At 40.2% G+C, this 23,029-nt stretch overlaps 1 protein-coding gene across 1 annotated transcript; it reads left to right on the top strand.

Moving 5' to 3' along the window:
- Positions 1–2,116: 2,116 nt before the first annotated feature.
- Positions 2,117–21,837, top strand: LOC113425151 (placenta-specific gene 8 protein-like). The gene is made up of 5 exons (XM_026687153.2): positions 2,117–2,294; positions 13,681–13,811; positions 15,496–15,620; positions 19,860–19,964; positions 20,597–21,837. The coding sequence occupies exons 2-4, from the start codon at positions 13,709–13,711 to the stop codon at positions 19,962–19,964; spliced, it is 333 nt and encodes a 110-aa protein (XP_026542938.1). The 5' UTR covers positions 2,117–2,294; positions 13,681–13,708; the 3' UTR covers positions 20,597–21,837.
- The last annotated feature ends 1,192 nt before the right edge of the window (positions 21,838–23,029 follow it).

Below are 23,029 nucleotides of genomic sequence, written 5' to 3'. Positions count from 1 at the left end.
TTCATTAAGGTTCCCCCCCCCCCCAATTCTTTGTTGAACTTGAATGATGTCCTCTGATAAATATGATGCCCTGCCTTGGATTCAGTTGACGCAAAGAGTAAAAACACTTTAATGCTTGCTAATTTTGTCTTTCTGGATTCGTTTCGCATGGATTATTTGCCAAGCCCAGTTTTGAATGGAGGAAGCTGATGGTGAATTCCCTGCCTTTCACAACTGCCCTCCTGTCACATCCTCTCTACAGAAAAAACAATAAACAAAATGTGACAGATTAGTATCAACCCAGAGCAGAATGCCTTTCTGTAGAGTGTGGCTTTTTGAATTGGTTTTCGTTTTTTAAAAAGCTTTTAATAGAGTAGAGTAGAGTAGAGTAGAGTAGAGTAGAGTAGAACAGAACAGAACAGAACAGAATAGAATAACAGAGTTGGAAGGGACCTTTGAGATCTTCTAGTCCAACTCCTTGCCTAGGCAAGAAACCCTGTAACCCTTTCAGACAAATGGTTATCCAATCTCTTCTTTAAAAACTTCTAGTGCTGGAGCATCCACACCTTCAGATGCTTTGGAGATTAGGTTGACTCCCTCTTCTTTGTGGCAGCCCTTCAAATATCGGGACACTGCTATCATGTCACCCCTAGTCCTTCTTTTCATTTGGCTAATTCCCAGTTGAGTTTTCCCCCTGGCATTCTCTCAGCTGAATTCCTACATTCAGATCACAGCAAGCGCACACCCCACTCAGGTCAGCTAGCAAAAATTATTGGTGGATAATTGGTTTTTTTTTAAACATCAGCAAAGATCGACAAGGATATTGATAAAATGAAACAAAGGGCAAAAGCAGAGAAGGAGGCATGAAGTACGGAGAGATTAACAGGTCAAAGTACTTAATGTGCTATCAGAGAATAGGTAACTCTATAAATAAAAAACAGAGAGAGTTTTTAAGGAGAGTGGCCTTTTGTTATTCTAGCTTTAATCCTTTGTGTAGCAGTAGCAGAACAGAGGTGGAAAGCCTTGGACATTTAACAGAATAACAGAGTTGGAAGGGACCCGGGAGGTCTTCTAGTCCAACCCCCTGCTTAGGCAGGAAACCCTATACCATGTCAGACAAATGGTTATCAAATATCTTCTTAAAACCTTCCAGTGTTGGAGCATTTACAGCTTCTGGAGGCAAGTTGTTCCACTGATTAATTGTTCTGTCATGGAATTTCTCCTTAGTTCTAGGTTGTTTCTCTCCTTGGTTAGTTTCCATCCATTACTTCTTGTCCTGCCTTCAGATATTTTATTATTAATGTGGTATATAGACAACAGGCTAACAATTTCTAAATAGATTTAGTAGTTGAGTAGTTTAAAATTCTTTTGGCCTGTTTTGTAAGGGGTGGGAAATTAATATTGACATATTATATTAATCAGCATTCAACTAGGGAGGATGTTATGTGTACGTGTGTCAGAATTTCTTTTGTACCATTACAACTGACATCTTGACTTCTTTGACCAAACCCTACAGAGATCTATTGTTGGTTCTACAAGAACAATAAAGCTTTCTTAACCCCATCTGTGGGCATTCAAAAGTTTAGTATCATTAAGTAACTTATCTAGAGACTCAATTTAGCAACACTGACCCATATTTTTAAGTTAACTGCTGAGAACACGTGGATTATATTTCTGCAGAAAGCGGGTGTTTCAGTCTAGTTTTCTGTACTTCTATTCTTATTTGGGGGCATTTAAAAGTAGATTAATCGTACCCAGTGGTGGGATTCAAATAATTGAACAACCGTTTCTCTGCCCTAATGTTTTCTTCCAACAACCAGCTCACCAAACTGCTCAGAAAGTTAACAACCAGTTCTCCCAAACTGGTGGGAACTGGCTGAATCCCACCACTGAATCGTACCAATGTATTTAATGTTTAACTTATCAGAGTAAATTAATTTAAAGTTAGATTTTTTTCTCCCAATAGCAGAACTGGAGGATCAACGTCTCTAAATATAGGAACACATTACTGCTGGTGTACAATACCATAGTGTGTGCGTGTGACACTAACCCATTCTATTTTTGTCATTATGCAAGGGAGAGTTGCCTCAACATCTAATTTACTATTTTGTCATACAGGACTAATGACTGTTTTTGCGCATTATCAGGTTAAGATCAATTAAAATAACCCTCAATTATCTTCACCCAAATATAAGCAGCATCCCATGATTTAACATCACATCAAGGGACCTTAGCCTTTTCATGTGCAGGTGACATATTGGTTAGCTTGTCTTTAGAGAAAGAAACTTCTCCTTGAGGGGTAATACAGCAGAAAGGTATGTGGAAAGGGTTTTTTTTCCCAGTTGATCACTCCAAAAGTTCTAAATGTATCTGGGTAAATACTAAACAAGTAATCTTTAACTTAGAACAGTAAATTAAAAGGCTGGGCAGGTTGGGGGAACTATGGAAGAATCCTCCAGAAAATTAGCTCTAGACAACAAGCTTCAAGACTTTTTAAATGGATTTGTTGATAATTATTAACATGCAATCTTGAATCAAACTAGTTCGAGATACTTTTACAATAATCTCAGCTTTCATTAGCAGGAAACCATATTTCATGAGGTCTATTTCCAGACTGGTGCTTATGGGCTTTCAGTCTTGAGCTTCATAAATTGAATGAACTGACTTAAGAATTATGGCTAATTTTTCAACATTAGCAAAGACAATTTTTTGTTGAGTTGTATCTTTAATCCTCTGTATTCCAAATGTGTATCAGAAATATAGAAATACAGAAAGGGAGTGAAATTACTTTAATTTAGTGCTTTTGAATGATTGCCTATATACATGAGAGGCTATATACTCAGTTGATGCAAATATCCAAATTCTGAATGTTTGCACTCTGTGCTACAGAAACAAGAAAGATTGTTTATTTAAATACAGTCATATTAAAAAGAACTTTCCTATATATTTTTTAAAATGTGGTAGAAGCCTGCAGAAAGGATATCTTATGGGGGAGTAGTACATGTATGATTTAATGGCTCTGAATTCAAATCTTTGGTACGCTTAGACAACGATAGGTCCTAGATTTAACAGGGACTTGTTTAAAAGCTGGTAAACTTGCTTCAGTGCCCTGATTATCTGTCCTCCAAGCTCTGCTTCATGTTCTGAAGCTGAGCCTTTAATCTTGCTGGTGAGAACAAAAGGACAGAGAATGGGCACAAACTGGGGCTTATCTACTTGGGTTTGAACTTCTAATAATAACTAGCTCTGGAGGTTACCATGAGGACGAAACAAACATCAGCATTGCTTTACCTGTGAATTGCGTTGAGGTTCCTGGCACCTAAAAAGTTGAGCAACCTTGCATGCTGGCTTTCTTGGGCTTCTTTCATAAAATTGTTTAGCCTTGAGTTGGGCAGGGTTTTGCTGCCTACACCCAGTACACAGGGAGAGGAGTTCCAAGCAGCAACCCCAGCAGTTAGATTAATGATTGCAAAACAGACAGGGTTGCACTATGTAGGTCATGAGGGGGGTCAAACTCAAGGCCCGGGGGCAGTATCCAGTCCACGAGGTACTTAGATGTGGCCCATGGGGCTGCCCTGGAAACAGTGAAGAACTGGCCCGTGGTGCCTCTGCCAGCGAAAATGGAGCTCACACAGGCCTCCCGAGCTCCATTTTCATTGGCAGAGGGTTGCAGGAGGTCGTTGTGGCTGAAAACAGAGCTCGGGAGCCCGTTTTCTCTGGCCAAGTACTCAGACCACCACAGGCGCCCCCCTGATACGAGTGATGTCAAGCTGGCCACACCCACCCTAGCCACGCCCACCCCGGCCCCCCAAGGTTAAACACAACCCTGATGCGGCCCTCAATGAAATCAAGTTTGACACCCCTGAGGTAGGTAAAGAGCTGTGTGATATTTAAAAAATTTTTTTTTATTCTGAGGTGAGAAGTAAGATGTGCGAGAATTCATGCAGGAGTGTATTTCTATTGTATTAAGTTTATTTTAGAATTTACAGTACAGTTGTCGTGTTTTCCACCTCAAAATCCCACACCCAGTTCCAGAAATCGTAAACAAGGGTAATTTCATAACTGCAGGTGACTGACATTGTCTATGGAGATTCTCAGTCATCCAGGTCATGGTTTTCCCAAAGAGTGCTAATGACCAGATGATTACAAGGAATGTAAATCCTTCCATCTGCCAACGTTCAGTCAGAACTGGAGAGGCTTCTTGGATGAGAAATGAAATGTTTTCAAGGAAAAACAAAGTCCCATTGCCTTTTGAAAAAGCACCTTTGGGACTGACATTAAGTGCTTTAATTCCCACTGATTTCAACATGCTATAAAGTGTCTTCTTAACCCTCTGTTGTGGGAATAAAACGTGTTCATTGTTGTCTGACTGGCTATTTCTGTGTGACCCTACTGATGAGAGTGTAGGATGGTGAACATTTACCATCATCCCTTGAAAAGAAAAGAAAAAAAGTCATTAGCAAGGAACCAGACCAACAAAAGCTAGGTCTGCATTAAATCTGCATAAGCTGTTTTAAATGCATGGGTGTGGATTTAGAAATGCAGAACATAATTTTAATATAAATGTGATGTGAATCTCATCATCAAATGGAAGACCGCCAGGAAGCTTCTACAGGTGCTAATTTTGTAGGACATTCCTTCAAACAGAAAGAACAAGTAGAAGGGAGTACCTGTGGCTCGGGGTTGAACTGTGGAGTCCATGGTGATCTTTTGGATGTTTGCTTACAGGTGTTCAATCAGCCAACTAATGTAGGTAACATTATCAATGATCAGTGTCAATCTAAAAGATCAGATCAGCACTGATTTAAAAGAATTAGAAACAAAAGGAATTTTTTAACAAGAAGAATACTTTACGAGTAATCCCAGCATTTTATTTCAAATTGATCTGAGTCTTTAGTCTATTTGTAACGTTCCAAAAACAAAGTTTTATCATCCTTTTGCTGTTTAATTAAAAAAAAAAAAATACAGTTCTTAAACTTGCAGTTAAAATTTCTTTTGCTAAGGATGGAGAGAAACTTGCTGTCAACATCCAGTGTGGCCACTTCTTCTGCTGGCTTGGTTTGGAACTGTGACACTCGCTGCTCTAAAAGTTGTTGATCCAAATTTAGTTTAGTTTACTTTATTGTCATTGCACCTCATACAATGAAATTAAATACCATCTTCAGTATACATTATGACTATGAAAATAAACACAAACACATGTCCTTCACACTCCATACATTGAATTGAAAACCCCTTGATATTGCATTAATATATGAAATATCAAATTAATATTGAATTCCACTATACAGTAGAATTCAATATATTTTTATTTTATTTATTTATTTTGTCAAGCAGTTATAAGATAACAGGTATAAGTATAAAGGTAGTTATAAATACATGAAATGGATACATATAAGAAAAATCCTGTTGAAATCTATTTTTGGGTGTGCTTACTTTACTAAAGTAGAAAGTTAGTATCCACCTCTCTCCTAGAAGAAATAAACATTTATTTTTATTTTTTTTATTTTTTTGTCAAGCGATTATAAGATAACAGGTATAAGTATAAACATAGTTATGAATACATTAAATTGATACATATAAGAAAAATAAAAAGAAACAATAGGACAGGAACAGTAGGCACGTTGGTGCACTTATGCACACCCCCTACAAACCTCTTAGGAAAGGGGTGAGGTCAATTGTAGACAGTCTAAGGTTAAAGTTTTTGGGGTTTGGGGAAGAAACCAGAGTCAGGTAGAGTATTCCAGACATTGACCACTCTGTTGCTGAAGTCGTATTTCCTACAATCAAGTTTGGTGCGGATAACCTTGAGTTTGTATCTATTGTTTGTTCTTGCATTGTTATGTTTGAAGCTGAAGTATTCATTGACAGGTAGGACATTGTAATGTATAATTTTATATACTATACTTAGATCGGACCGAAGGCGGCATAGTTCTAGTTTTTCTAGGTCTAGAATTTTGAGTCTGGTGGCATAAGGTATTCCACAATGAGTAGAGGAATGGAGAACTCTTCTTGTGAAATATTTCTGGACTTTCTCAACTGTATTAATATCAGATACGTAATGTGGGTTCCAGACTGATGAGCTGTATTCAAGTATTGGTCCAACAAATATTTTGTATGCTCTAGTTAGTAGTGTGATATTACCAGAGAAAAAGCTACATAGGATTAGGTTAACAACTCTTAATGCCTTTTTGGCTATGTAGTTACAGTGGACTCTAGCACTTAGATCAGTAGAGATGAGTACTCCAAGGTCCTTGACGGAGTTTGGATCATCAACAAGGTCTTGACTATTCAGCCTGTATTTTATTTTCTGATTTTTTTTGCCAATATGTAGGACAGAGGATTTATTTGTTGAGATTTGAAGTTGCCATTTGTTTGACCATTCTGATACATAATCAAGATCTTTTTGAAGGGTAGCAATATTGTCTGTGGTATTGAACAGCTTTACATCATCAGCGAAGAGAACACAGTTGCTCTTGATATGATCACAGAGGTCATTTATGTAGAGTATGAAGAGAGTTGGTCCTAAAACACTGCCTTGGGGCACCACTGTTGATAGGTACATAATTTTTTCCTTTTTCTTTTTTTGTATAGTTCAAAACTTCCAAATATGTCTTTTGGTAGACTTGTCCTTTAGTGGTATCTCAGTGGCCACTAATGTTGTCTAGTACAGAATGGGGATTGTAAATTGGCATGGAAGTTTAAAGCAGGTTCTTGTTGGTGCACAGCACAAATTAGTTATACATGCAGATGTAGTTTATTATTCATCTTGAGTTGTCTGCCTCATAAAATAATAGTTGTTCTGTTAACTAAATACCACTCTGTAATTGCAAAAGAAAAAAAGAAAAAAAGTAGTAGCTGTTGACATTCTGATTGCTTCTAAGTAAATACATTTTTAAAAAATTTAGTATTGTTGTCCTTTTAATAGGTGCCCTTGTAAAGTCAACGTTTCCCTTTTTTCCCTCTGGAAACCTTAACTTGTTGTGTTTTTGCCCTTTTGGGATCACGTCAGAATTTTGTCTCTTAATGTAATAAGTTGATAGAATTTCTAACAAGAGCATTGAGCAGCATGCCCTATATAATCATGATAATTTGATAGGACACTCCCAATTTTGACCATTTGTTGTCTGTTTGACAGGAATGTTTCTATCCAGTTATGCAGGTATCCAGAGATACCATAAGATTTTAGTTTTAGTAGTAGTTTGTCGTGTACCACTGAATCAAAGGCTTTACAGAAGTCTATGTAGATTGTGTTCTATGTTCTATGTTCCTGATCTGGGATAAAAGCTGTTTTTCAGCCTATTTGTCCTTGTTTTTATTATCCTGGACCATCTGCCAGGTGGTAATAGTTCAAAAAAAGGGTGCCCAGGATGAGATGGATCTTTGAGAATGTTTTGAACTTAAGGCAGAGGGAATAACTGAAAAGCAATTTCTGAAAATGATTTGAAAAGGAAATATAGAAACTTAGTGCCTTTTCGAGGGTATCAACCAAGGTTTGAGCAAAATGGCTATTCCCCTTTTCCCCAGAACATAAAAACATTCTGGAGATCACTATCTTGTGGTCTCTTATTGAGGAACAAATGTCTGGAACCCAAAAATTCCATGCAACATTTCATATATTAATTACGTACTAAAATATATTCTCCTGCAGCTAAAAAAAAAAATTACACTCAATACACCACAACTATAAGACACCAAACACTGCGACACATTGATGCCTTATTTCCTTTAAGAAGTGGAAGTAAAAGTTTAATGTTGAGGTTGCTTTTGAGGTAAATGTTGGGGGGGAAATCAAGATGTGTCCACTAGAATAGCATTGGCTGCCAATAAAATAACCAGGTTTTGGAGTAAAACTTCATAAGATGAGTTCAAAGTTAATGAAGGACTTACTCTGGAAGTATAGATACATTGGACTATTCAAGCAATTTCCTCCCCAATAATATCTTGGAAAAATGATGGTGGAGAAACTCCTAACTTATAATATAAATTGAGAGCAAACTCTACTTCTTACTAGCATTGATGATATTACCTAGTTTGGTAATGAAATGTCTGCAAGGAAACAACCAAACTCAGAAAGCACCAGGGACCCTCATTTCAACTCTGAACTACAAATATTCTTCTTTATCAATTCCTAACTCTGTTTGCATCAGGAGAAAGAGGGCAATCAAGAGATCTGTGAAGAGGTGGTATTCAGCAGGTTCTGACATGTTCTGGTGAACCGGTAGCGGAAATTTGAGTAGTTTGGAGAACTGGCAAATACCACCTCTGACTGGCCTCGCCCCCATCTATTCTCTGCCTCCTGAGTCCCAGCTCACTGGCTGGGTCTTCTTTTGTTGTCCTGCACAGGAGAACGGAGCTGGAAAGCAGGTTAGTGTGGTGGGGAGGGAATGGGGATTTTGTAGTAATCTTCCCCCGGGAATGGGGATTTTGCAGTATCATTCCCCTGCCACGCCCACCAAGCCACACCATACACCACACCCACAGAACTGGTAGTAAAAAATTTGAATCCCACCACTGGATCCATGGGTACTTTCCTTGCATCACAATTTAATTCTTTAAAGATAGGGCGTTGTTCTTAAACAAGATTTTAATGAGGTCAAAGCAGTGATAAGCAAAACTCCACAGCAGGAAAGGACATCTGCATGAGGAGGTGTTTCTAAATAAAGAGTAATAAATGCAGTTGTAAGTTTCTAATTAAAAAGCACTATCACAGTGAAATTACTTTTCACAAGTAATAGCATTGTGTTAAACTTTCAAGGAAATTATAGCTGTAAAAGTCATTAGCAAATGGCCTTTATATGAAAATAGGTTTGAAATATTGGACAGATCTATGCACCCCACAGGCCAGATTTGGCATGCAGGCCTTGAATTTGACACCCCTGCGTTAAAGGATTTGGAATGGTAGCCAATCTTATTTGCTGTTCCAATTTTTTGGAAGAACATGTAGACCAAGAGTATTGGCTTAGTTCCCTTACTCAGCCTACTTTATAAGATTTTCAGTAAAGCTAAGCACTTTTTATGTTTTCCGGAAATCCATGGGTTATTCACAAGGCAGTCCTGCGCTCCTCAGCATAAACAACAAAACAGAAAGCATTTCTTTTTTAAAAGAGCAAAAACTTGGAAGAAAATTAGGAACTCAGATGAAGAAGTTGGGTCTTTCTTACTTAGCCAGATCGAAGACAGAGGCTGCGACAAGAAGAATAGTTCTAGAAGTAGGTCAATAAAGTTCAAATCATTTTAGTAATAAAGAAGAAGATAGTCTGCATGATAATTGCTAACACCTTCACCAAGGGGAATCCCCTCCTATTCCTAAAGTCACCACAGGAAGAATTAATATGGTGAATCTCCACATAGGTTAGGAATGCAATTCTCTTTAGCCATGCTAGCCAAGAACTCAAGCTGAGGAAGGCCCCATCCTTCCAAAGACCAAGGAAAAAGAAGTAATTAAATCAGTTAGTGACAAAAGCCAACAGAGATCATGTAGTTAGGTAACCATGATAACGTTACGACCTGAGGACTTCAACTCCCAGAATTTCTCAGTCAGCAAAATGAGACATGGTCAAGTCAAGGTTTTTAATCAACAATCAAGGTTTCAAAGGTTGAGCTTTAATTATGTTATCAGATCAAATGAGGATCGGAGAGAATTTAAAGAAATCCTTCTGGAGTTCTTGGCAGCTTTCTTGTGCTTTCCATCATCTTGAATGATGTTTTGTAACTTGGATAACTTTATTTGAAAATGGCTATACTTGTATATGTGTCAAACATCTACCACACTCACTTCGGATGGTCAGACAAGGGGCATAGTTTCAGTACACCTTCTCAACTTGCAAATGAATTCCACATGAATGAGATACTTTTGCAAATAGCAAGGATCTGAGCCTTAAGACTCTATAGGAAATTGCTAGCACTTTGAATTGGACCCAGAAGCAAACCAGCAGCTAGTACAGCTTACACAATATTTGTGCTATTCTGCTATAACAGCTTCTTCCTGTGAAGAGATGTACTTTGCATCAGCTATAACTTCCAAGCAGCCTTCAAGGGCAGTCCCAGATGGAGCAAATTATAGTAGTCCAATGCAAGATGACACCTGCAGGAGCCATTGTAGTCAGGTAACAGATAATCAGAGTTGGAAGGAAACTTGTAGGTCACCTTCCAACCCTCTGCCCAAGCAGGGGACCCTACACCATTTCGGACAGATGGGAGTCCAATCTCTTCTTGAAAGTCTCAAGTGATGGCGCTCCCACAACTTCCAAGGGCAAGCGGTTCCATTGGTTGATTGTTCTCACTGTCAGAAAGTTTCTCGAAAACTAATGCAATCCTAAATTGCATTAACAGAGGGATATAATCAAGATCAAGTGATGTACTAATACCGCTCTATAAAGCCTTAGAAAGACCACACCTAGAATACTGCACCCAGTTTTGCTCACCATGCTATAAAAAAGATGTTGAGGCTCTAGAAAAAGTGCAGAGAAGAGCAACCAGGATGATGAGGGGACTGGAGACTAAAACATATGAAGAACAATTACAGGAACTGGGCATGGCTAGTCTAGGGAAGAGAAGGACCAGGGGAGACAGGATAGCGGTCTTCCAATATTTGAGGGGATGCCACAGAGAGGAAGGGGTCAAGCTATTTTCTAAAGCACCCGAAGGCCAGACAAGGAATAATGGATGGAAACTGAACAAGGAGAGATTTACCCTGGCGGCACATCTTACTCCAGAAAAGACTCCAACCAAAATGGAGTGAAGGTTGAGTGATTCCAGAGAGGGTGTGGAGAATGAAATAATGTCCAATTTGATTGTTTTTACAATGTTTACAATTTTATGCTGGTAGAATTTTGTATGATTCCGCTCCTGCTGGGAACATTTTATTTGAACACTTGTGTGGCTTGAAATTGTTGCAAATGGCTTGGAGTTTTGGAAGGAGGGAGAGGGAGATCAAGAGAGAGAGAGAGACATTGTTCTCTTGGACAGGACTTCTATCTGTTGATCCAGCAAGAGTGATACATCATAGAGTAGAGTAGAGTAGAGTAGAGTAGAGTACAGTAGAGTAGAGTAGAGTGGAGTGGAGTGGAGTGGAGTGGAGTGGAGTGGAGTGGAGTGGAGTGGAGTGGAGTGGAATGGGAATGGGAATGGGAATGGAATGGATTGAAATGGAAATGGAAATGGAATAGAATAGAATTTTTTAATTGGCTAAGTGTGATTGGACACACAAGGAACTTTTCTCTGATACATAAGTTCTCAGTGTACGTACAAATAACAAAGTAATATAAACATAAGATACCAGTAGGAGAATTTAGTAGGAAAGATGAGAAGCATAATAATAATACAGCCCCATTACATGGGTAAACATCCTTAAACATAGGACAGTGCTGTGGGAATTAGGTGTTCAGTGGAGTGATGGCGCGAGGGGAAAAACTGTCTCTGTTTCTAGTTGTTTTGCCATGCAATGCCTTACAGTGCCATCCTGAGGGAAAGAGTTGAAACAGTTTATGTCCAGGATTTGAGGGGGTCTATGGATATCCAGGAGAATTCCCAGATTGGATATCTGCAACTACATAGCCAAAAAGGCATTAAGAGTTGTTAACCTAATCCTACGTAGCTTTTTCTCTGGTAATATCACACTACTAACCAGAGCATACAAAACATTTGCTAGACCAATACTCGAATACAGTTCATCAGTCTGGAACCCACATTACATATCTGATATTAGCACAATTGAGAAAGTCCAGAAATATTTCACAAGAAGAGTTCTCCACTCCTCTACTCGTTGTAGAATACCTTATGCCACCTGACTTGAAATTCTAGAACTAGAAAACCTTGAATTACGCCGTCTTCGGTCTGATTTAACCATGGTATATTAAATCATACATTGCAATGTCCTACCTGTCAATGAATACTTCAGCTTCAACCATAACAACACAAGAGCACACAATAGATACAAACTCAAAGTTAACCGCACCAAACTTGATTGCAGGAAATACGACTTCAGCAATAGAGTGGTCAATGTCTGGAATACTCTACCCGACTCTGTAGTTTCTTCCCCAAACCCCAAAAACTTTAACCTTAGACTGTCTACTATTGACCTCACCCCTTTCCTAAGAGGTCTGTAGGGGGCGTGCATAAGCGCACCAACGTGCCTACCGTCCCTGTCCTATTGTTTCTCTTATTCTTCTTTTATTTTTCTTATATGTACCCATTTCATGTATTCACAACTATGTATACACCTATACTTATTATCTTGTAAACAATTGGCAAATCAAATAAATAAATTAAATAAATAAAATAAATATCTACTCCTTCAAAAGGAGCATACCTCATTTAGCATCCCAGATTAAACTAATTTAGCATCAGACGTGAACTGCATGGACAAATGCCATTCAAATATCTTTCATCTCAAGCAGTCTCATCAAAGCCTCCATGCAATTGGTCAATGTTTCCCTTGCACGTCTTGCTCAGCCTTGGATATACAGTATAGATATACAGTATATTGCTATATACCGCATACTGGTGGATGATTAATCTCTCTATGGTTAGATGTAAATGTTTAAAAATGGGGGAGATGAGGCACTAAGCAAACTTTGTACATGGAGCAGAGGTGGTATTCAGCAGGTTCTGACTAGTTCTGGAGAACCGGTAGCGGAAATTTTGAGTAGTTCAGAGAATCAGCAAATACCACCTCTGCCTGGCCCCGCCCCCATCTATTCTCCGCCTCCTGAGTCCCAGCTGATTGGCTGGATCTTCTTTGGCTGCCCTGCACAGGAGAACGGAGCTGGAAAGCAAGTTAGTGGGGTGGGGAGGGAATGGCATTTTGCAGTACCCTTCCCCCAGGAGTGGAGAAGGAATGGAGATTTTACAGTATCTGTGATGACCCAGGCTAGGGATGCAAAATAAACACAGTCACAAAAACCCGGTGAAGCCCCTTTTATTCCTTCACTTTGTTTCCAAGCTCCAAATATCCTTGACAGAAGACAAAAAACTCCCACACAAGCAGTTACAAGAAGGAGGGGGAAAACAACCAGGCAAGATAAGGGCTGGAGGACGTCCACAGAAAACACACACTGGGAAGGACGCCAAACTCAGAGAGGAACCATAAACTAGAGATATTTCCATGCTTTGTTTCCAGCATTTGCCTGTACTCATGTTCGTCCTCTTAATCAGTTGTCACAGCTGCAGCCCATTAAGAGGATCAAAGCCCTCTCCTCCCGAGTAGACCACATCTCTCCCTTATCCTCTCCTCCCTGCTTGCCCTAGGATGGAGAGGGGATGGGCCTGAGTCCTCCTCTGACTGCCCAGCCAGCCTCTGCCCTTCCCCAGCCTCCTCCACAACCTTCGGAGCCACACTTCTACTCCCTGTTGGCTGTTCCTCCTCTCCCTCGGAGTCAGTCTCCACCAGGGGCATGACAGTATCCTTCCCCTGCCATGCCCACCAAGCCACACTTACAAAGCCATACTCACCAAGCCATGCCACGCCCACCAAGCCATGCCCACAGAACAGGTAGCAAAAATGTTGAATCCCACCACTGCACTGGAGGGGGCCACAAATCAAGGTCTCAGAGGCCAGTTTTCAGTCCCGGGACATCAAGTTGATGGTCCCTAAACTAGCTACTAAGTTTATTCAGAAAAATGGGATTGAAAGAGACCTAGTAAATGCCCAATGGCATTTTGGCAAATCTTTAATGGATGTTTACTTTTCCCCGCTAGATTGGAGCACCTCGCCACAAGTGGTACAATGGAGATGTCACCTATTGTCACTCAACCACAATGTCACAGTACTACAAGGAGTTTTGAGTGGCAGTCTGAGCTCTGTGACTGTGGCGACGACTGTAACATCTGTGAGTAAATTCTTACGTGATGGAGTTTATCCTTGGTAGCTTGGTTCCTGAATTGTTCTTCCTTTAAATGTTGATCCAGCTCTGGGAGCAAAGACTTTCCACACTCGTTTCCTGTCAACATGTGATGGAATCAAAAGTTCAAAACAAGTTAAATCAATTAATTAGGCGTCATTAAGTGTCAGTTTTTAGCAACTACATAAATAGATTTTCTCCAGGGCAAACTGTCTCCAACTAGGTCCTTCCAACAACATACTCATACCCATAGTCTGTCCATCTTCTCTCAGGGGTTCCCAACTTTGGAAACTTTAAGATGTGCGAACTTAACTCCCAGAATTCCCTAGTCACCATGTAAGAAGGACACAGTGCCCATCCTGCTGATGAAGAAGTTAATTGGGGTCTATAGTAAAGAAAAAATGTATCTGATTATTCACACATTAACAGAAGCTAGAATTGTATTTGCCCAAAACTGGAAGAACAATAAGACACCTACAGAAGAAGAGGTGATTATGAAAATATTTGAGTGTGCAGAAATGAACAGATTAAATTGATTGGAAATTAAAGAACAAGAAGATACAGAATATTATGTGATATGGGATGTATTTTATAAATGGTGGGAAAACAAAGAAATTGAATGAATGTAAGATAAGAGGTAATGAGAATACTATAATGATAAGAGAAAAAAGATGAAACTTTTAATGTGAATGTAACTTTAATGATATTATAGCATGAAATATATATCAAATGTGAATATGTGCACAAGATATATATGTACCCAGTTAACACACCATTGAACTGAAAGATGGTCATTTTGTAAAAGAAAATTTAAAAAATTTTAATAAAAGAAGAGGAAGAAGAAGAAGAAGAAGAAGAAGAAGAAGAAGAAGAAGAAGAAGAAGAAGAAGAAGAAGAAGAAGAAGAAGAAGAAGAAGAAGAAGAAGAAGAAGAAGAAGAAGAAGAAGAAGAAGAAGAAGTTGTTAATTGGAGTAACTGCTGGAATCCTGCCAACCTCCTTGCAAAGCTTCTCCTGGGTCATTGCAATGTAAGAATTATGAAGCAACACACCCGTTAGTGTGACATACCTGTTGCTAACATGTAATAATTCCAGATATTAATAAGCAAGAGCTTTAAGTCACAGACACCTGTTCAATTTAGAAAATGGTGACACAATGCAGTTGGAAATTTCTGGTTCACGGGAGGCTATTGTGAAAGTCTACTGTTCATTTAAATATGCCTTCCTACATGGCTTCTCCAACGTTTAGTCTTCCGGAAGGGTGGGGATGACAACTCTTGCAATTCTGAGACATCGCGGTTACTGCTATTAGCCATGTCTACATATTTTGTAGTCCCCACCCTTCTGGAGAATTCTGTTGTCAGAACAAGCAGAGAAGCATTCCTTTGAGCCGCGGTAGGGCAGTGGTCAGAGTGCAGTACTGCAGGCTACTTCTGCTGATTGCTGGCTGCCTGCAATTTGGGAGTTCGAATCTCACCAGGCTCAAGGTTGACTCAGCCTTCCATCTTTCTGAGGTGGGTAAAATGAGGACCCAGATTGTTGGGGGCAGGAGGCTGGCTCTATAAACCACTTAGAGAGGGCTGTAACAGCACTCAAAAGCAGTATATAATTCTAAGTGCTATTGCTATTGCTATTGAGGTTATAAAGATAAGCTTTCTTCGATTGCTTCCCTAGGTCTGTGCGGAACCTTCTGCTACTGTTGCCTGGGGTGCAAAGTGGCCAAAGACATGGACGAGTGTTGCTCTTGTGGTCCTACTGTGGCCATGAGGACAAGATATCGCACTTTGTACAGGATTCCGGTAAATTCATTGATCGTCGTGATGGTTCCCTTTTTCTTTTTTCCATTAATTGTATTTTTTTTTAAAAAAAGTTTTTTTTGCAAAGTAAAAACAAAACAAGTTTAGACGTAAAAGAAAAGTGATGAATGAATAAGAAAAAAGAAAATGAAAAACGAGAGAAAGAAAAATACAGGTAGTCCTTGACTTGTAACCATTCAGTTATTGACCATTCAAAGTTACAACGGCACTGAAAAAAAGTGACTTTTCACATTTACGATTGTTGCAGTATCCCCATGTCACGTGATCAAAATTCGGACACTTGGCCACTGGCTCATATTTATGACGGTTGCTGTGTCCTAGAGCTGTGTGATCCCCTTTTGAGACTTTCTGACAAGCAAAGTCAATGAGGGAAGCCAGATTCACCTAACAACCGTTGTAACTAATTTAATAACTGCAGTGACTCACTTAACAAGCATGGTAAGAAAGGTTGTAAAATAGAACAAACTCACTTAACAGCTACCTTGCCTAGCAACATAAATTTTGGGCTCAGTTGTTTTGTAAGTCGAGGACTGCCTATATATACAAAGGAGTGGCTTCTAATGGTTTTCTTTTTAAGTCATAAACACGTTTACATTTTATCCAATCTCTTTAAGGTTCCATTGTGCCTCTCTTCTTTCCATATTCTTCCCTTTCTAATCACCAAAGCCATAAATCATAATTTCATTTTTTTTTCTGCTTTCAGCAAACATGGAATCCATAAAGGGTTAGCATTTCCTGACCATGCCGTTTCCCTTTCTCATAAAATTCAGGAACTTAAGTTCAATTTGCACTTTAGTTTATTATTCTTCAAAGCTTAAGGGTATCCTTTAGGATATGGCCAGAAGTATTGTTTTCAAGACTGACGCATTTATTACAATACACTTTTTTTTTATTGTCGTTTGAATGGTTGATTTGGAATGTACTATAAAGTTATTTGGGGACCAGAACTGTGAGTTACTCTAGTTAAAAACAGCAAATGAACTTTCACTTTAAAAGACTAACAAATATACTCAAGCTAACAGTTAAAAACTAACAAATATATTCAAACAAATATATAAAGATGGCTCAGTGGCTAAGAAGCTGAGCTTGTCGATCAGAAAGATCAGTGGTTCGAATCCCTAGAGGCACTTAATGGAGTGAGCTCCCGTTACTTGTCCCAGCTTCTAACAACCTAGCAGTTCGAAAGCACGTAAAAAATTGCAAGTAGAAAAATAGGGACCCCTTTGGTGGGAAGGTAACAGCATTCCGTGTGCCTTTGGCGTTTAGTCATGCCAGCCACATGACCATGGAGACGTCTTCGGACCGCGCTGGCTCTTCGGCTTTGTAATGGAGATAAGCACTGCCCCCTAGAGACGGAAAAGACTAGCACACATGTGCGAGGGAAACCTTTACCTTTACCTATAAAGTTATTGGGGGACCAGAACTGTCAGTTACTCTGCTTAAAAACAACAATGAACTTATATTTGTGTAGATCATTGTCCACACAATGAATTGTATTTTGATCCATAACAGCTTACTTAATGACACATGCATTATTTATCACTTGGTTCCTAGGTTGCAAAAGATTCCTGTGGCTACTTTTATGAAAATTATATAAAGTGAGAAAAATTACTGTGGTTGACATAAGTGCTAGAGACCGAGCCGGTTGATAGCCTAGTACTCAAATTTCTTTAAAATTTAAGGGGGATGGCCTGGACAGCCAATACTCTTAGACAGGAACCAATAAAAGAGAATATTTGAAGGGTTGAAATCTGGGGTCCTTGTGTTCTCTGAGTTTGGTTGTTTTCTTTGCATTTCATTACCCAAGCACTGGTGATGTTACCTAGTTTGGGTTATGAAACACCTGCAAGAAAGCAGCCAGATTCCTTGACAGGTGTTTAGAGAAGAGGACAATGGGATGGTTAGAGATGTATGAAGAAGGGGGCAGATGTCCTTCAATGGTCCTTCCACGGTTCCCTACCACAGACCATGGCTAAAGAATGCTCCATAGAACCACATAGGAATTGAGACCAACAGAATGAACAAGGTTGAGACGAGTCCACTCTTGTTTGGCTTTGTAGAGTTGAAGGACAAAGTGTCCCAGTTTTCTGTCCCCTTCAACCTCACTGTGACCAGAAATTAACTACGTCTACCATGAGACACTACAAAATGGCTCCACCCATTTGTTTCATTATCGGTTTCAGTTTCAGGTGTTATAAAAGTCATGGTCTGGCGATTGTTCCTGCCATAAACATATATACAACATGTGCCACAGTGTAATGGTTTACATAAACTTTGGAATATGAAGATATAATCTCTCCTCGGATGAACTTGACTTCTGGAGATCTTATGTGTTTCTAAAAAAATTGTCAGGTTCTTTGGATAGCAATATGTAACTGGTTTCCCATTTCCTTCTTGTTGGAAACCTACCAAATTATTTCCTTTACAAAGAGTGCAGGGTGGAAGAGGGATAGCCTGGTGTCCTATTTTCCACCTCTGTTCTGCTACTGCTACACAAAGGATTAAAGCTAGAATAACAAAAGGTCACTCTCCTTAAAAACTCTCTCTGTTTTTTTATTTATAGAGTTAACTATTGTCTGATAACATATCAAGTACTTTTCTCTGTTAATCTCTCCATACTTCATGTCTCTTTTCCTGCTTTTGCCCTTTGTTTCATTTTATCAATATCCTTGCCGATCTTTGCTGATGTTTTAAAAAAAACCCATTATCCACCAATAATTTTTGCTAGCTGGCCTGAGTGGGGTGTGCGCTTGCTGTAATCTGAATGTAGGAATTCAGCTGAGAGAATGCCAGGGGGAAAACTCAACTGGGAATTAGCCAAATGAAAAGAAGGACCAGGGGTGACATGATAGCAGTGTCCCGATATTTGAAGGGCTGCCACAAAGAAGAGGGAGTCAACCTATTCTCCAAAGCATCTGAAGTTGTGGATGCTCCAACACTAGAAGTTTTTAAAGAAGAGGTTGGATAACCATTTGTCTGAAAGGGTACAGGGTTTCCTGCATAAGCAGGGAGTTGGACTAGAAGATCTCAAAGGTCCCTTCCAACTCTGTTATTCTATTTTATTCTGTTCTGTTCAATTTGATTTGATTTGATTTGATTCGATCGGACAACCATTTGTCTGAAATGGTATCGGGCCGTGAGATGGCAAACTTATGGCACACATACCAGAGGTGGCATACAGAGCCCTCTCTGTGGGGACGCACGCTGTCGCCCCAGCTCAGGTCCACCACGTTTCTCTGTGGAGTTTTTCACCGTCATTCATCAAACAACGAAACAGAATCTCATGGAAGAAAAAGATTGCGCCTCTTGCAGAGCTGCCGGTGTTGGAATGCCCCGCCTCCTGCCGACCAGCTGGTGTTCAGGTTTCTGGCATGCTCACGCCTTCCGGTTTGGGCACTCAGTGCCTAAAAGGTTCACCATCACTGGTATAGGGTTTTTCACCTGAGCAGGAGGCCTCCAAAGTCCCTTTCAATTCTTCTCTTCTCTTCTCTTCTCTTCTCTTCTCTTCTCTTCTCTTCTCTTCTCTTCTCTTCTCTTCTCTTCTCCTCTCCTCTCCTCTCCTCTCTTCTCTTCTCTCTTCTCTCTCTCTTCTCTTCTCCTCTCCTCTCCTCTCCTCTCCTCCTCTCCTCTCCTCTCCTCTCCTCTCCTCTAGATTGGACAGCCATTTGTCTGAAATGATATAGGGGTTTCCTGCCTGAGCAGGGGATGGACTAGAAGACCTCCAATGCCCCTTTCCAACTCTGTTATTCTGTTAAATGTCCAAGACTTCTGGGATGTTGTTTGGGTTTCCTCAACCCGTCTTCAGCCAACTTACTCCAGGTCTGCTCAGTCTTTCTGCTATCTGCCAAGATTTCCTAGGTTTTGCTTTCTGTTGTGATACTTTGCTTACCTCAAATCTTTCAAACATGTCCCGGCTTGCTCACTCCATCTTTTAGCAATGTTTATGGTATGTGTTGACTCAAAACTTTTTCCAAAGTTTCTATTATATCTCATATCAGCTGCTTTGTCTTATGGCCCATACAGTTTAATGAGTTTGGACTATGTCTTTTGCATGTTTCACAGAGAAACAACATCAGCTACACCTAAAAATATGACAGGGAATACAGAAATCTCCATATAAATACTGTTTGTTTCGGTTTGTTTTCATTGTGTACAATAAACCATAATTTAAAATATAGGACTGGATTGAGGATTGAGTTTCTCTTTTGTTTTGCTCCTCAGGGATCGATCTGCTTAGACTGTCTCACAGTCACTTTCTGTGGTCCTTGTAGCCTTTGCCAGCTCAAGAGAGATATCAACAGGAGGAAGCAATTAGGGATTTTCTAGGTAGGTGTGCAAAAACTTACTACCGTGTTTCTCCGAAAATAAGACCCTGTCTTATATTTTTTTTTGCCACCCAAAAAGGCACCAGGTCTTATTTTGGGGGGATGCCATCCACTGACTAACCTCACTTGTGCGTGTCGGCCCCCCTCCGGCCTCCTTTTTTCCTGTCAGAGGCCTTCAGGAACTTCTTCTTCTGCAGCCAGCAAGGCTTTCCTGAAGGCCTCTGCAGACGATAACAGAGCTCCGGATCGATCCAGAGCTTTGATATCAGCTACAGAGGCCTTCAGAAAAACCTTGCCAGCCTTGCCAGCTGCAGAAGAAATGGGCTGGTGAGGCAGGTATCAGGGTGTGTGAGGCTTGTCTACAACTGTCCAAAGGAAAGTAATTGGGCAGCTCCACCCCCCCTATCCCCACCCTATCTTAATTTTTACCTGTGCACCCTAGAGTGGTCGGGATCTTAATTAGGGCTTATTTTGGGGGTAGGGCTTATATTGGGCACATGTGTAAAAATCAAGCTAGGACTAACTTTTGGGGTAGGTTGTATTTTCGGGGAAACAGGGTATCTGTGGAGATTGGGTGATTGGATAATAAAAATGAGTAATTTTCTAATTGTAATCCTTGTCCTTTTCTGCTAGATTGGTCAGAGAGAAGCAGGAAACTTGAAGAAGGATGGGTTCATGCTCAACTTCTCAGGACCTTGGAGGATCTTTTGCAAAGTTCTTCATCATAGAAGCTCCATTTTCACCACTGGCAGGATTAGCGTTGTGTGGTTTGCAGATCGTAATTTATACTGTGTCCGCATGTGGTTTTTATTCAGCAAATTGTGCCTTATTTAATAAAACCAGAATAACCTGTGAGGCTGTTGTCCAGACCTAGGAGTTCAAACTCTCTTTGGGTACAATGTTGCAAGTGCATAGGATGGAAGAAAAGCCATTAGAATAAGCTGTCGGGCATTCATCACAAAAATGCATCTTCTAAATGAAAATAAGAATAATTAAGATTCGTGTAGGAGATAACCAGGCTGAGTCCAAGGGAAGGTGCACTAGTTACTGGTACTTAGCAATATCATACCACCCCACATTAGAAGATAAACAAATTCTCATTCAGCTGTGGTCAAGGATGCTGTGCAACAACAGGTTCTTCCTGTTCATTAGGACAATGAGCAGCCCATCACAAGATTGAAATCTTGTAAGCCAGCTTGGAAAACAACAATTCATTTAACGCCTACCTAGAGAACCTTGAAGTTTCCAAGATGGCCTCAGCCAGGTTCCCTTCAGGGTTGACACCCAGAGGAGATAGTAGATAACTAAATTGGACATCCGGTTATAAGGCCACCGCAATACCCCCATAGAAATTTTACTTTTAATTATGTAGACTTTGTAGATATGCTTACTTTTCTTCTGTCATGTTCTCATCATATGCTAAATAATAATAAAGCCTGAGGGAAGGGTCAAGCATGTCATGAGTTTGGCATCCCTTCGCACCCACAAATTGACCTAAGTCCAGACCTCCTTCCATTCTGTTGACATTTATCAACCACCAATTTGCCTTGACCGTTAGTACAGGTAGTCCTTGACTTATGACCACAACTGAGCCCAGAATATTTGTTGCTAAATGAGACAGTTGATAAGTGAGTTTTACCTCATTTTATGACCTTTCTTGCCTCAATTCTTAAGTGAATTATTGGAGCTGTTGTTAGTAATGCAGTTGTGAGGTAAATCTGGCTTCCCCATTGACTTTGCTTGTCAAAAGGTCACAAAAGGTGATCACATGACCTCAGGACACTGTCATAAATATGAGTCCCATTGTGTTTTGTTGAAATACATTTAGTGAAAACTAAACGATCTTTCAAAGAATAAAAGTCAGTTGGAATGTGAAAAATTCCTCACAAGTTGTGAATGAATTTGAGGATCACTTAATAAATTACTAGGCAGGCAAAATTAGACTTTCTTGAAATAATATTAACTGTTCTTGCTGTTTCACCCAAAAGGAAGCATAGCTTATACTAGTGTAATCTTTCGTGGCCGGCATCAATGAACCAATGAGGAGTTTTTGGGTTGAATGTGAGTGAGCTGTTTAGTAGTGCTTCATCACAGGATTTTTGCCTGTGAGCTGGCAAAAGGTATACTGCAAAACAGCTCATTCTGCTCCTGAAGATACTTGCCACAGCTGCTGGAGAAACATCAGGACAAAAAAACAAAAACAAAAGCAAGCAACAACAACAAAACAAAACAAAACCTGAACGCAGGACAAGAAGCAATGGGTGGAAACTAAGTAAGGAAAGAAGCAACCTGGAACTAAGGAGGAATTTTCTGACAGTGAGAACAATTAACCAGTGGAACAGCTTTGCCTTCAGAAGTTGTGGGTGCTTCAACAGTGGAGATTTTAAAGGAGAGACTGGAAAATCACTTGTCTGAATTGGTATAGGGTCTCCTGCTTGAGTAGCAGGTTGGACTAGAAGACCTCTAAGGTTCCTCCAGTGCTGTTGTTCTGTCAAAACCATGAGCCTCAGTCACTTTTCAGTCCCGAAGCTCATCACTGCTTCCTAATTTAGACTGGACTGAATAACAACCAGAATTTCTTTGGATGAAAATAATTTGTTTCTGTCCTGTATCCCCTTGGTTCATCAGAGAAAAGAAATACCTGGCTATTCTGAAGCTTTTAAATATATGCCAGTGGTGAATGTGCAGGGCATCAGAAAAGCTTGGGAGAAGAGTTGGGAAAGGAAGCCAAGAATACGCCCGTTTCTTCCAATTCAGTCTGAGAAATGTTTCCAGCCTGGGCAGGGGTGGGATTCAAATATTTTAACAACCGGTTCTGTGGGCATGGCTAGGTGGGTGTGGCCATGTGAATGAGTGGGTGTGGCATCTTTTTTTGTAGCATTCCGCCCCCCCCCCCGTTTTTTTCCTCTTGGGCCTCAGGAGGAAGCCTTCTTTGGGGGGGGGGTGTTTTTGCTCCCAGGAGGCTTCCCTGGGGACAAGGAAGGCAAAAAATGGAGCGTGGGGATGGGGGCGGCACACAGCACCACACCACCCCTGCCCGCGTGCCCCCTTTTGCCTCCTGGGCCT

Source organism: Notechis scutatus, chromosome 4 (genome assembly GCF_049901735.1).
Source record: "Notechis scutatus isolate UNSWTSFEM ecotype Mainland chromosome 4, rNotScu1.2, whole genome shotgun sequence".
Lineage (NCBI taxonomy): Eukaryota > Metazoa > Chordata > Lepidosauria > Squamata > Elapidae > Notechis > Notechis scutatus.
The sequence above is the reverse complement of the archived record's forward strand: the minus strand, read 5'-3'. Positions and strand labels throughout refer to the sequence as shown.